The sequence below is a fragment of the Mycteria americana genome, chromosome 1, assembly GCF_035582795.1.
Source record: "Mycteria americana isolate JAX WOST 10 ecotype Jacksonville Zoo and Gardens chromosome 1, USCA_MyAme_1.0, whole genome shotgun sequence".
NCBI lineage: Eukaryota > Metazoa > Chordata > Aves > Ciconiiformes > Ciconiidae > Mycteria > Mycteria americana.
This window is the reverse complement of record NC_134365.1, coordinates 188,865,475-188,880,984: the sequence shown is the minus strand read 5'-3', so window position 1 is coordinate 188,880,984 and position 15,510 is coordinate 188,865,475. Positions and strand designations below refer to the sequence as shown.

The 15,510-nt window shown below is 42.5% G+C and overlaps 1 protein-coding gene across 2 annotated transcripts in view; it reads left to right on the top strand.

The window, feature by feature from the left end:
- The first annotated feature begins 4,794 nt into the window (after positions 1-4,794).
- EPSTI1 (epithelial stromal interaction 1) overlaps positions 4,795-15,510 on the top strand; it is a 50,492-nt gene continuing 39,776 nt past the window's right edge. For both annotated transcript variants that reach the window (XM_075491986.1, XM_075491985.1), the window contains exons 1-2: positions 4,795-5,072; positions 14,862-14,920. In XM_075491986.1, the coding sequence (XP_075348101.1) occupies positions 4,876-5,072; positions 14,862-14,920 (256 nt within the window). In that variant the 5' untranslated portion in view covers positions 4,795-4,875. The remainder of the gene's footprint in view (positions 5,073-14,861; positions 14,921-15,510) is intronic.

The window sequence follows — 15,510 nt, the reverse complement described above, 5'->3', positions numbered from 1 at the left end:
GTAACATATTCTGAAACGTTCAACAATGAAGAATGTAATGTTCTTTCTAGATACTATAATAATTGTCTGTATGACACCTTTGGTTGACCAGGTACCACAGGGAAGTATATTATACAAAATCCTAAGCTGGAACTAATCATGGCCTTCAGGAATTACAAGAGTCCAATTATTCCATGAAGACGATGGTATATATGGCAAGAGGCTGAGGTATCTTTTGTGAATAAGAGTGTTAAAATAATTTATGCGCAAGTAAATCTCCTCTGCTTTAAAAACTGTTAAGAAAAGGATATAGCCAGGAATTTTACAAATACTATTTTAATATTGTCAGATTTCTCAATGACTTTTTCCTTCTGGTCACAATGTTGGAGCAGTAGCTATAAGAGCTCTTTGTTTCTGATAGTTTGCCTGTTTGCCTTTTCCAATAGAATTGTTGCAGGCATTTTTAGTGGTATAAAACATTCATTTGTAGTCTTGATGGTTTTTATAACATCAGACCTTTAAAATAGCCCTGCTTTATTATTTAGTATTATTTATATAGCAATATAGATATGCATGGCACTCTCCAGGCATAAGAATACTCCTAAAAGGTAGCAATAATTTTCAGGCACTACTTCAGGACCTCAATATAGCAAGTTCTGGACATCAGGTCAATTATATTTTCAATCTCCACTTCCTTTTACTGAAGTATTATTAGCTAAAGGAGAGGTGGACCTGCTCTAATGCTGAAGGATACTGCAGACACAGCAAGGGTCAATTTTCTTTTAGAGAGTGGAAGATGATAGTTTTTGACAGGTACCGTCAATTTCAGCTTTTTGCAATAAAATGGAAAGTGTGTGCAGCATTTTACATCTCCTAAATAGATTACCCAACCCAGACACACACATGCACTTGTCAAAGCTAATGGCATTCTTTCTGCTGAGCCTGACAAATTCCAGTCCTAGATCTAAACAAGAATAAATCTTGGCCAAATGTTGACATTTCACCCTCCTTCTGGAGCTACCTCTCCAGGGAGCAGAGAAATTTCTCTTCTTCAGCATCCTGAGCTGTAACAATTAGTGCTATCAACCCTGCAGAACGCACTGCCCTCACAACAGAGCAACCTTGCTCCTGACGAAACATTTTATGTGAAGTGCACAAAACTAAAAGCGATACTACAGTATCCATTCATATTAATGTTTTGTGGGTTTGGTCTACCGTGAGCTTAGATATTTTGCTTGCCATAAGCATGTTTCAGATCAAGTGTTTTAAAAGTCTAGCTGAACATTACTTGTTGTCCAGTTTAATTTTTTCTGTTCACAACTAATTGTACAGCGAGCTAGAGTACTCAGCCAGAAAAACCTTGGTGAAGTAAAATGCGTCTTTAAAAATTCAATGCTTAATTTCCATCATGGTACAAAAACACTATATGCAGTGCTAATTATAGGTATGCTTCTAGGTATATTTGCCATGCCTTGTCATTGCCCTAAAATGCAGGGAGATGTTCCTAATGATCAATTACACATATATGCACTGTAGTGTATTCAGCTGTGTGTCTTACCTACTTAGTCAAAATATCCAGGGAAAAACCTATGCATGTGAGCTCTTGAGCATCATACTCAGCTGTAGTACTAAGTATTTTAGCTGACAGCAAAGGAAAAGGCAGTTCTCCAGCAGTAAAGGCCTTCTGATACCATTTGCTGGCTCCTGGGAAAAATAGAGAGTGGGCTGTAGGAAAGCTAGCCTGTCCTGGCTGTCTTTTTCAAAAGTCTCCTGCAGTTTGATGCTTTTCTTCAGGCTTTAGGCTTCTAGTCTCCTTGGATTAAATGAAAGTCTTAGCTTTTAATGAAAAGCATCCGTGGTTTTGGAAAAAACTTAAAAATGCAAAACCTTAAAATCCATAAACCAACAGTGAAATAATGAAGAATGAACAGGTGTTTTCAGGGAAGGAGAGGTAGGGGACATGACATTGTTTTAAATACTTTTTTTTTTTCTCTCTTTTTTAATACTATTTCTTTCAGAGAAGAGAGTTTTATCCCATCTGGTATTCCCAAAGAAAGGATGAGGTGGCTGACCAGGATTCTGAGTATCTTTATAGTGAGAAAGAATCTCTGATATCTCTCATTTTTGGTATAGTTCATGATGCTGCTGAGCTGGAAATAAAGGTTCAATATAGAATGTTCCTCTACAGAAGTTATTTTGTTTTATTAATGTAATTTCATGAAAAACACAGGTGAGGGAGGGAATATTGTGATTCTTAATATTTTATATGTCCGCTGAAGGATTTTCTCAAAGCAGAAGATAATTTTCTATCAAGGAATTTCCTTCCACAAAATTTAAAAAAAAAATTGCTAATAGCTGGAGGCAAAAGAGCCATCCCTCTTTTTTGAGCAATATAGATATAAACTACTTAGATTCTACAGTTACTGTTTGCAGCCAAAACTTTCTAAATTTCAACAGGAAACAGGTATTAGATCTGAACTTTACATAACAATGTGGGATTGAAGATACAGCAGCAGTGACCACATTAATTATAATCCACTTTCGTAATTAAATTTGGGTTATTAAGACATCAATCTGCATGGGTTAAGAAGAATCCAGATGTCGAAGCTGGATTTTTACCAGATAGGGTGCCTGTAGGCACAGCTGTTATCCCACAAATCTTTGCAGTCCTCAGACATGACTTTCCTATCATTTGCGCTGCCTCTGGTCTCTGCACCTCATGTATTTACCCCGCAGTCCTACATAAGGGACTAAGCTTGATGCTTACTTTCATTTGCTAGCACCTTGTACAAAAACCCAAACTGTATTTGTGAAGAGGAGGGGGAACCTGGGTTAAGAGATCTTCCCCAGGGCCTGCCTTTAGCAGCTGGCAGCTGACATGAAGCAGGACAGCAAGCCTCGAGCCTTCTGGCCTACCTGAACACCTTCTTGGACAACTTGGGGGATGACTCAGATTGTCAAGTGCCATGCGTTTGGTTTCTGGTAAGAGCCCAATCACTATCCAGGACAAAATGTCTGTGTTCTCCACAGAGTCCAGAGGTAAAGAATAAGCCCACACAACTGCTCCAAGGCTGTGAGGCCCTTTGCTCTTTTAGCAATTCCTGAAGACATCTGGCAGAGGAGATGGTCCCTTCCACACCAGCCTGGAACACTCTGAAGCAAGGAATGTTGACAACATCAGGAGTTGCCTTGCAGTTATGACCCAGCAATGTCTTACAAACTGGACATATTCCTTTGCCCACGGTGTATGGCATTAAAAAACATGGGTCAAAGAGGACTACAGCCTGCTCTGGCCTCCTGGGCAGTTTCCAAACCAAGACGGGGGCTGTGTGAGCAAGCACTCTTGATTAATGGCCCAGGCAGCTAAAAGGCAACTGGCATCCATCCCCCCAGCTGAGCCAGCTCCTTAAAAAATGTCCCAGAGAGCAATTCTTCCCCTAAGAAACCAAAAAGAGAGACTGCACTGCCAACCTGGGGTGGCTTCTGCATACGTCTCAATGAATGCCGCATCATTGTCTCAAGAGAGATTGGGATTAGAGAGATCAGGGCTTGCAGAAGGTAGGCAGAGGGCCTCTGGTTGACTTCTGCTATCTTGTCTCCAAGAAGTGACCATAGTGGACTCACCCACAGTGTTCCTGTGTGGTCATAGACCAGGCTAGACCCATCATGGCCCAGAAGCAAGACAGTTCTGGGAGGGGTGCAAGGGACTTTGCACCAGCTCGTCCCTTTGCAATGTACTGCCATTGCACTCCGTAGTCCGTACAGAATGATTTGTGTACAAATGCAGATCATCTCTGCTGCAGAGCATGTTAGGAGGGATGGTGGGAGGGAGAAACCGTTGATGCTGCCTTCATCGGGTAGCCCTAGGAGATATGTCCTGCTGGATGTGGCAGCTCTGGGAGGTGTGCTGCTGGTGACAGGGTCCCATACAGCACCCCCGGGAGCATCGTGAACACCAGAGAGAGTCTGTGGCTCTCCATGTGGCATTTTATCTTGCTACTTTCCCAGCATGTGTGGGGTACTGGAGTGCTGTAAGACTTAGACAGTCTGGACAGCCAGGAAACCTGGCCACGCAAGTACCCCTTCAGCAATGTGGTTTTAGTGCAGCTTGAGCAGCTGAGGACAAACAGTGACAGGATCTGCATGTGTGGAGCTGAATTTCCCTAGCTCTGCTGCATAAAGCTTGAGTAGCATTGCTAACTCTTTTTTTCTTGGGTTAGGAGCTGCCAAACATCTTTATTTTACTAGTGATATTAAGAAGGTTGCTGGTTTTCCCTAGCCCTGCAGATCCCATAGATACAATACCACTGGTCAGATGTGTTCACTGAAGGGATCTGCATTTTCGGTTAAGAGGATCATGTATTTGTCCTCTATTCATCAGGTAGAATTAGGAAGGCTGAAGTAAAGAAAGGCTGAAGTAAAGAAGTTTTCCGATTGAGCAGAATTGAAAGGCAGAATTGGAGTTGTGCAGGACCGTTGCCTTAGGATTTATCTGAGGGTTAGTTTTTAGTTTCACTTTCATCTTTCTCCTTACACTCCCACAAAATAGAAACCAGCAACCCTCCTAGAGCTATTCCCCTCTGTCTTTGGCGAATTTGAAATGCTGGGGTAAAAAATTGTCAGAAATACGGCTTTCAGCCAGACCTCACTGTGCTTATGCTGAAGCAGCCTATTCCAAGACCGCACAAACTGTTGTTGACTGTTTTATTAGTATAGATCAGCTGGAGGATGACTCGGAAACCAGCGCATGTATTTGCATGTCTAACAGCTGAGAGTCCAGGCAGGGGCGGGTCGTACAAGGAATTGAAACCAACGTGTAAGGACTCGAAGTGTTGAGTCTGTCCCTAGCCTTAGCTGCAATACTCCCTTCTGACAAGGCAAGGTACTCCCGAAGCAATGTCTGGGGTTAGAGGATGGAGGGAAGGCAGCAGGTACAGCACGGCTGCTGCCTCCAGTACCCCGTTTTCCTCTCAGGGTTACCTCTGGGATGGCAACAATAAAACAGAGGAGGCTGAAAACCCTCAGAAGCTGACAACATCTGAAGAGGAGCAAAGCAGCCAAGCATCAGTCTACCAACAACAGCAAGAGCAGTAGTAAGTAGCAAGGAGTCTGGCTGAGATAGTGTTATGTGCAGCAGGTGCCTGTTCTCACCTTACTCAAGGTGTGCACTTTCAAAGGCAGAAATACTTTCTATTTCACAGAAATACTTTCTAGTGAATCGGACTGGGCACACAAGCATCTTGTCCTCGTCCTGTCAGAGCCACCTGCGGCCAGCCTGAAGCCTACTTGTGGATGATGCTTCCTACATGGGACCTGAGTTGTTCTGGCAGGCTTTGTGATGGCATGGCTTAGACCTCATGCGATAGCAGTGGCTGGTTCTGTACATTTGATACTGCCGTACGTAGTGTCGGTTTCTTGGCATCTTTTTTCAAAGTGAAATTTCAAATCTGGTTCTAGCTCCTGTTTTCTCTCTCCTAATATTTCATCTTAGAAAGTCTAAAAATACTTCCTTTGGCTTAAGAGATGGATATAGGCTGCATTCCAGCACTGATCTGAATGCGGTCCAGGACACAGAACAGCTTCTAACAACTTCATGCTGACAAAAGCAAAGCCAAAGCTTCAGCCCTCAATTTCATTTTAGGCTTTATTGGGATCTATGCTTAGTCCGTCTCTGATTTTCCAGTGACAATTCTTAGATAGCTTGTATAAGCTCTAGCTTGCAGATATAATACAGAACAGAAATGGAAAATAGCGTGTGTGTATTTTATGCGCATGTGCTTAACACATATATGCTTAGCTGACCAAAAGTAATTGTTTACAGTCTTTTTCCCCAAATGTGCTTTTTCTGAGCTGTTAGTAACAGTGCATGTAATGCCGTTATTATGTGCCGAATTTGCTTAGCTTGCCTTTTTTTCCCCCCACTTTTCAAAGTGCAGCTGATGGAAACTGAAGGCTGTTTCAGTTTCCTTTCCCTTCTTTCTGGATGAAGAAGGTGGAGCCAAGCTGTGCGAGAGCTGGCAGGCTGCTGATCACAAGCAGCAATCAGCAGCTTTCCATTGTAACCCATGAATGCTTGCCTACTAGGTAGTAATGATACAGGGACTATTAAGAGCTGTGAAATCCGTCAGTGCTTTAATGACTGACTTTCAGGAGAGCAAACAACCATTCCTGAGTTACAATCTATGTTTATTTTCTGCCACTTCCAAACATGAAAGACCCTCTGTCTTGCCTGCCCTCACACTGGCATATATCCACAGTACGGTGGGAGCAGCCCTAGTTAGCTTACTTATTTGTGCTATGTGCATTTTTTTGCCTTTTTTTTGGGGGGGGGGGGGGATAGTGGGAGTTTTCCCATTGGTATAACTGTCTTTGCCCGGATTTAGTCTGGCATACAAACCCCCTGGTATAGGTTAGGTAAATACTTAATCAGTTGGTTAGTCTGAGCTCCCCACAGAATTTAAGGCTAGAGCAAATATATTCACACAGACTCTGACCGCATGATGGGATCCCCCCTAAAATAAAGGAAGCTTTTGGGCAAGAATAATTTAAAGCCCTGTTCCCTTTTTCATCTTTATGTGATGCTTGCAGAGAGAAAGCTGTTGCGCATCTACTGCAGGGACTGTGCACTTAATATTTTTTGCTATGTGATAGGAAAGATTCTGTGTCTTCATAAAGCTGTAACAAAGAATTCATTGCTAAACCTGGAGTGTACAAATTAAAGTCTGCATTAGTATGTAGTTAGTGAGAAGAAGGAATGAGGGAAAGGCAGGTTCGAAGAGAAACCAGGTAATATGAGTGGGAAACAAATAAAAAAAGAAGTGAACAAGACTGGAGTTTGCTCCCTTCCCTCGAGGAGGGGGATGCTAGCAGTCAGTTTGAAGGTGATAGAAGCCGCATAAACTGCGATTTCCTTAACTAACCCAGATTAAAGTGGTAGGTGGTATCTGAAATACTGAAGCAGACAAGGGGAAATCTTTATTCTTAAAACCAACACCCCCCCCCCTATTTAATTGATTGTTATTATCTTTGTTCTGTTATCTCAAGTTATGTTTCAAGAAAGATCTCAGATTAAAATATCATTTTAGCAGTGATAAAGCTGACTCAGCCTTTTAGCCATCAATCCTTTTGAACATGATCTTTAAAACTAAAATACTAGGACACCCTCAGAATAGTCCAGGTTTTCATGCTGTAGGATAACCAAGGGTTGAACAGAGCAGTTGGGAGAGCTGAAGTCATAGGCTGTCAGTAGAAGACAAAATGCACACATTAGCATTAACCTAGAAGGCGTTCAGGAATATGTGTAGCAGAGGGAACATGAGGGGCCCAAGTAGGATACCTCTGTGCCAAGGAGTGGCTCTATTCCAACTCTATTCCATGCTTGCTATTTTCTGGAAACAGCCAGGCTATGGTTTTGCTGCCAGCAAAGCAGGAATTGGAGTCTCTGTTGAAGCCTCTGCGTGCGTGTGTGTGTGGTTACCACGCAAACTCTCAGTCTCAGGCTGTGCTTCAGAGCAACTGGGAGTGTGAGGACACCTTAGCAGCATCTCAGGGTGAGATCAGGTGACCTTTCATGTAGACTGGACACATGAAATACGTGTGGGACGTGGCATGTTGTAGTCTCATCCACCAGCCGATATTCAAACTTGCCTATTAAAAAGTACAAGGTGGGCAACTGGTATTAGAGGGTAATTTTTCTCTTGCTTTGAAAAAGCCCTTATATGATATGTCGAGGCTGAGAAGTGATAATAAAATGGTCCTAATTAAGTTAGAAGAATACTTGTTCCAATGCAAAATTGAAATGAAAGTTTTCACATCCCCCTCCAGTTATATATAGGATGTGGTTTCAGGCCATGGAGAAAAAATCACCAGGATGACAAGTGCTTGAAACTGCTTATAATAATAAGCTTGCATTTAAGTTACTTCACTTTGTGTGCTAAGTGCCATGAAATTAACTTGTAGAAAGTGAATTCCCAAATTGCCCCTGTTCATGTCTATTCAGAAACAAAAGTCTGTACAGAAGAAAAGGTGGAGGAAAGTGGGGAAATTAGAGGCTGAATTATAGCTAGTGCCTGAAAAAGAAAATGCTGCCCCTAGTCAGCAGTGTGTCCTTGGCGCCTTTAAAGCTGGCAAGAATAATATTGGTTCTGGTAAAATCCATTTTAAAAATCAAATTCAAAATAATAAGATCTGAAGATATATTGTTGCACAGCTAGTAACAGTCCCTCATCATTTTGTGTGAAAGGAGAGCAGAGTTACTAGAATGCTTGACTCACAAAATTGTATTCTTTGACTGCCGGAGCCAAATCCATCAGGGCTTTCTTTCCTTCCTTTTCCAGTCTTCATCCTGAATTATATATATATATGTATCTATAGTGTTGTAAGACCTCTTGGTCTTTTGCTGTTAGAGTATACTTAGCAGTAGTTCTGAAAATTTTATTTTCTTTCACGATCTGAAATTTCTTTTTAAAAACACCAAATTAGTCTATGAAACTGGAGGTGGATGCTTAGCAAAATGCTTGTTTTTCCCATTACCCTGCCACTGGTGGGGGTGCTAGAAGGGTACTTTGATTTATGGACAATCTGTTTAAGAGTTGAGCTCTGTATTTGCTGCACAGGGGAAATCTCCCAAGTCTCTATCTTTCAGGCTGATGGGCTAATCTTTACAGCCCAGTGGGACGATTCAGAGATGCCTGGCTTCGATGTGATCAGTAGCCATCCTTATCTCCAGCCACGTGTTTGCTGGCTGAGTCCATGTAAGAGGATAACTATGCTGTGAGATTTCTGTTGGTCTGGATGATAGGAGTTGCTGTGTTCCTCATAATGTGTGTGTGTGGGGGGGAGGAAGTCCTTTTAATGACTGTATTAGAAGGCTTTCTTGGAAGAGCTTGGTTTGCACAAGCCCCGACATGTTCCCTCGATGCATAGCTTGATTGAGGGGCTGTGGTGAGACGGTGAATAAGGAACATATGGGAGGATAGTGTGTTTGGGCAGGGGCAATAAAAGGACAACAAATACTGTGGTGCAGAGGCAGAGGAGAAGGAAATGTATTGTTGAAAAGAAAGTGGAGGAAGCAGAGATGAGCATGCCGCGAGCTTAGGTCTTAATCTTCACGTGATAGAGCATCTGACCTGCTCAGCTCTCCAGGCGTGCTGGCAAGCCTGGCTCGCAACACACGGACACCTCTGCGGTGGGTAGCTCGGCTCAGCGCTAGCGTTGCCAAGTCCAGCGCCTGGCCTGCCCACGTATAGATGCTCTGCGCTCCTCACGGGGGCTAGTGATTACCGGGTGCTCCAGCCGGTTCTGGCATGCTCGGTGCATCCCTGGCACTGTGCTGCACTGAGGTAACTGAGCTGCTTTGGGACCTGGGGACGGCATAAACATGGCCGCATCTGAATTCATAGACTTTTTTGTTGGGTCCGATGTTAATCTATCACACCGCCACAGCGAACTGTCTCCCGTTGGAGTAGTCTGCCCACGAGCATATGCTGACTAATGGCACGTTAGCGTTTTCAGGGAAGAGAGAAAGCTGTGCTGCGAGCCGAGTTTGGGCTGAGAGCTATCCCTTGGCTCCCTTATTTGATCCATCACTGTGACAATTTCCTTGGAGTTTTAGAGGGTGGTTAAGATCGCCTTCCAGCACCAATGTGTTTACTACACCAAGCGGTTGCTGGTTGAAGCACCTGCCATTCTTTCTACTGTGCTATCGCATGCTGAGCCCAAACCAAGCTGCTGACTCCAAGCCCCATCTGGAAATTCAGTTCTGAGTGTCAGTTTTACTCTTTGGACCAAATTTTAACGTCAGGAATTTCCCTACGAGCTTGTGGGTACCAGAGAATTGAGATTTGGGTGCCACCAGCAGAACGGCAGGTCTGTTGCTTTCCTGCTTGCTTCTGACTCATACCTTCTCCTGGGCCTCTCTCTGCTGCTCGTTTCCTTCTCGCTCTTTCCTCATGCAAGTTCACTTCTGCAGGATTTAAGTCTTTGTCTTATCCTGAGGCCTCACTATGGCAAAAATGTTGGCCATTTTAATGAAAGCTTTAGCTAACCAGGGGGACCAGATACAGAAGTGAGTTACCCTGGCTTAATAAGCTTCCAGACATCAGCTGAACCGTGGTAATTAAGTGCACTCCTAGCCTGTGGCAAACACAGGACAAAATCCATGAGCGCAGACTTTTGATGATAAACACTTTCTGCTAATGCAGTTTGTTTTCTGCCTCTTGTGTCAAGAGCACACACGCAGCTAGGATAAATCAGACAGTGTATAATGTTAAGCCCCAGTAATTCACTTTTGTCTCTGAGCTGTAAACTGGTAAGATGCCAGTGCTGATAAAGATGGAAAGCCAGAGCCCCAAAGCCGCACGCAAGGTTTGTACACCCTCCCAGAGCCCTGCTTATGGCACCACCGGGGCACAGAGCATATTGCTCGACGGAGGTCTAGAACTGTGGCTGTCAGTTGTCGTTAGCATCTGGCCGTGTGTGCATTGCGAAATAGGGATACCTACAGGACAGTTGTTGTCTGCTCGCTGGGATTTGGCATCTTGTAGCCCTCTGATTTGGCAGCTTCCGTGGTTCTTAGCAGCATATGGCTGCTCCATCAGGCATGGGAGCCTTGGTGAAAATAATACTTTGTGGTGGTGTGGACTTGACTGCTCTTAAAACAATTCCTGATAATTGAATGCAAAGTTCAGCTTAGCGTATCTTTGAAGGAGATTCAGCGATTCGTCTTTGGCAGTTTGGTCCCTTTACTCTTTTACATTCAGTCTTAACATATTATTTAATGTAGTATTTCCCCTCTATCTTCCCTTGAGTCCTTCCTCCAGACTGAACCTGCCCACATCTTTTTCCCAAGCTTTAGGTATTTGTGTTGCTCTCCAACTACACTCTTCTTGGTTTCTGTCTCTTACAGAAGGCACGTTGCCCAGCAGAGCGAAATATTTAGCTTTTAGCTTCGTGGCATTCATGTACCAATGCACCCGCAGTATAAAACACAGTGGAACTGGAAATAGTTTATAACAGCCATTACTTTTGTAACTCTTTAAACTATTTCACGCTTCATTTGGAAAGCTCCCCAGTGGTAGATGGCTGGAGCGAGCTTGAAGAAAAACTGAAGGGCACAGCTCTGCAAAAAACATTATTGGTGAACGGCAGTTCTCATGTGCTTTTTCAATTTTAGAAATAAACTGTTTTATACAAACCTGAAAGAAAGTAGAACAAAGGTTTCTATGGTCTGTACCCTCAAAGCATTGAAAAAGTGTCCTTGAGTGGTGCTAGTTAGATGAGAAGAGTTACACACAGGATTCAGAATTTAAGATTGCAGACATGGTGTTCTCTGTGTTGCTGATCACTCAAACTGTAAACGATCTTTGCAGATTTTCTATGACTGTATTGCATGTATCTCCTGACTGAAATGTTTCTATATCTATCTATTTATATATAGTTATATAGGTGTTTATCTTCCCACTACTATGGTATTTGATGTCTATCTGTTTGAAAAATCATATGAGGTTGCTTTTTGTTTTTACTTCAGTACAGATGCATTCTCTTACTGGGTTTTAACTTTCTTACTCTCGTTAATATCTGTTCAGTCTGTGTAATTAGTCAATACATTCCCATTTTCTGTGGAGGAAATAAACCAAAAAAAGTCTCATCAAGATTAATATGAACTATAAAAGTAGATGATGATTTGTTTCTCTTTTTCAAAGAGCTATAACCTGGGTAAGATGTTCTCCCCCCTGCCCTCCCCCCCCCCCCCCCCCCCCCAGTGACTTCTGTATTTTTATTTATAAAACAACCCTACCTCAAAGATAGGCTTAAGTCATATAACAATAAGAATCATTATTAGGGGACCTGAAAAGTTAAATTCTTTATCAGCTTTTCTGTTTGTGGATTTTGAAGTACTTCGTATATTGGTATGAAGTACAAAAAGTCTGCACATCACTGATAGCTTCAAATCTTCACATTTCCTTAATTGCTACCCAGGTAAGAAGGATAATTTGCTCCAGACTTATGGCTACTGTGGCAACTTAGGAACTGACTGGAATATTAAATTGACAGGCTGTAGTGGGTTTTATAGGCTTTACTGGATCAGAGGTTTTGTCTGAACAAAGAAATGACATGCGATATCTTGCAAACCGGCTAAAACAAGCTGAAAGCTGGTGATGGGTTTTTGCATTAACTTTCTTTCCTTCAATAAAAATCTCAAGAAAATAAGGGATGCTAGGTGTGGATTTTAATTTTAGTGTTAGAACTGATAGGGCAGATGGTGTCTCTCAGGCAACAGCTCACCTGGCTCCTCTCCTGCTGTAGGCTTGAAAAGCAAGGACCAGTTCATACCCTGACTTTCACCCGCCCCACAAGAAGTTTACCATGTACTTGCTCCTCCTTCCCCCTGATCCTAGTACCCAAAGCTACACTCTAGCTTTCCAGAGACCAAGGTGAACACTATAAAATTAGATAAACTCACTAATGCTCTTTTTTTTTTTTCTTTAACTTGGACTAAAACAAAGTATAAGCACTAGGTGAAAGACAAACAAAAGTTGATATCCTGTTCTCTCTTTCCCTCCCCCACTGGAGACTTGACATCTTCATTTTATTTTAACTTTGCCTTTATTTCAATAACATGGAAACCAGATTGGCCTTTAAGTAAGCACTCTTTTAACCACAATAACTCTTACGCTGCTCTTTGGAAAACAGAGCAGAGCTTTTCCTGGTGGTAAGTGTAGTGTCACCTCTACCCCTTTCACAGATGCAATGGATAATGACCACGGTCAGATGTCAGAAGGGTGGCCCCACCTGGCCTCCCGGACTCTGAGCCTTCCAACCAAAAAGCAGAAGCAGATAAAGGAAACGATTCATGGCAGAAGGGCTAGATTTGATATGGTGATTTCTCATAGATGCGCAGACATGCAGAGGGCCATGCTTTCTTTTTAATTTGATTCCTAGTTTAAAAAAAACAACCAAACAAACACTGTTTGAAGTCATCAAAGTGCATCTGATTATATAAAAACTCTTCTGCCCTCTAGTGCTGTGAAGCAGTGGGTTGTCTGAGATGCACTGATGTTTTTTTGAGGGGAAGATAGGTAGTCTTGCCATTTTCTTCACTGACAAAGGGAGAGGAGTGTAAAAGGTACTTAATAATTTTTGTGTATGAACTTGAAAGAAATACGATCTTAATATCTGAAACAGCCAAGAAAAACTACTAAAAAAATTCTTGAAACTGATAAACTGTACAGCAGCTTGTCAAAGGCAGTTTGGGATAAATTGTAAATGCTACTACTCAGTCAAATAAAGAAAAATCTGAAAAACCATCACTGATGGGGAATGTTATGCCATAAGCAAGATGGGTTGTCAAAACTTCTTTTAAGTAACTGTTGCAGTTGTGCTGCGAATGCTGGAGGGGCATTGCTGCTCTCTTAGCTCCTGCCTTTGAGGGTCTGGGATTCGGTGGAGAGGTGAAGAACAGTCTCACAGGCACCAGAGTATGCTGGCAGGAAGGGAAAGGATCTTATTAAATGGCACCATTAAAGCTTGCAGCTCTATCTTTACTAGTTTAATCTCATAAATTAATCCACATCCTCCTAGAATAAGTCTTCAAAGAGAAAGAGGTAATTGGATATAAATACTTTCCTTCCCAAACCTTGAATTACAGTGATACGGCAGCAGGCAGCTTTTTGCACTTTGATCTCTTTGCATGATTTTCATTCCCCTTTTTAGCCTTACTCTCGAGCCTCATTCTCTCATTACTTTTCCACAGCCAACTGTGCTCTCTCTGCTTGCCCTCTAGCCACCCCCTGTGGCCCTTTCTTCTTTTAAGAGGGTCAGCCTTCGCCCCTCATTATTCTTTGTTTTCTGCTCTTCTCCTTGGGCCTTCCCCACAATGAAGTCAGATGAAGTATTTGTGCCCGTGCATGCAGATAAAACCCTGCCGAATGCTGCAGAGAGGTGTAAGCTTACTCTGATATGTGGAGCCAACTGCTGCTTAGTGCATTTCTGGTAAACCTGCACCCCCGTGGCTTAACTTCTGCTGAGCGGGAGCAGTGTAAACTCGTACCAACACAATACCCCGTGTAGATAAACCCCTTTGTTTTCTCCAAGTGGAACTGACATGTTTTCATCAATCTTTTGATCACCTCGAGTCTCTAATACACTCTGAACCCTGTCCTACCTCTTTGCTGTCACATTAGATTGATAGCTCCTTGAGACAGCAACTGCATTTTGAATGAAGTCTAGCAAAACGGGGCCTTTGTCCTGATTCAGTGAGTCGCACCTTAGGCATGACAGCAAGATAAATATGCCCAAGGAATTCCCAGTGCCTGACAAACGCAAGGCTGAGAAGGAAACTGAGGCTCGGGCTGAAAGCAAGTCACCTGGGTCCATCACAAACAGTATGATTTTGCACAATCATTGGACAACTTTTGGGCAGACTGCCTAAATCTACGAGGTGCTTGGTGCTCTCGAGGTATGGGGTGGACTGCCAGCCCCAGTGCTCTTCCCAGTAGACTATGGTCTTCCTCTGTGCTTGAGCAAGCTGTGGAAGTAGTTGTCTACCACGTGGAACTGTTTGATTTGAGGAAGTGATTTGATTTGAAACAGCTGAGATTTGAGGTCAGCAGTCTAGAGTGAGACTTAAATAAGAAAAGTGAAGATTGTGCCAAAAGTGTCTGAAAATGTTATCCTTGGTATTTGCAGCCAATTCCAAATATAACAAGTGTTTCTAGAGTATTTACCAAAAATTCCTGAAGAGCTGAATCAAAATAGATACAAGTTTTGTTATGAAGTTCTGCTACAACAGCAGAAAACTGACCTTGCTGATGAAGGAAACCCCTTCCACTCCTGTTTTTCAGTAGACAGGAAAAATAAGGGAGTGTTTTCTTTCATTTTAGTGTCGGCCCGTATGTCTTGATAACTCCAAATGAAACCAGAAGAAACCAGTTGCAGCAAAGTAAGTTGAGTTGTCTAATACAGTAATACATTATTTCTACTTGAATAAGTTTAGAGGTTTCTGTGCTTTATCGCCCTTCTGACTTTTATCCTACTTTTTACAATGATTTTATATGTGCAACTGTGACAGTAAAGTCACTGCTATGAGCATTCACCATCATCATGTAGGCTTTTCTTAAGATTAACTTCTCATCTGCCTAAACTTCATGCAGAATAAGTCTTGTTCAGGAAAAGGTTTTCAGTAATTTCAGTGCTGGAGCTATTCTAGCTGGCTTCTGCAAGACTCAGCTGGAATTAGCTTCTATCCCACTTTTACAGGATTGAGTTCAGATTGAAGAACCCAACTTTGAATGCTGTCTGGGTTAGAGGGAGGAAGAAGAAAAATATAAGAAATATTTTTGAAAGTACTCTCATGCGGAGACTAAAGCAACTAGACCCACTGTTGGTTCTTGAATCTCCGTTTAAGGATTGTGGGTGGATCTTTTAATGAAGATGGGAAAGATCACTTTAGATGGAAAATATCTTCACTTTTGCTTGGCTTCAAGTCTTGCTGGTGAAAGTAGCTAAGCAGGAACACCCTGAACCTCTAAC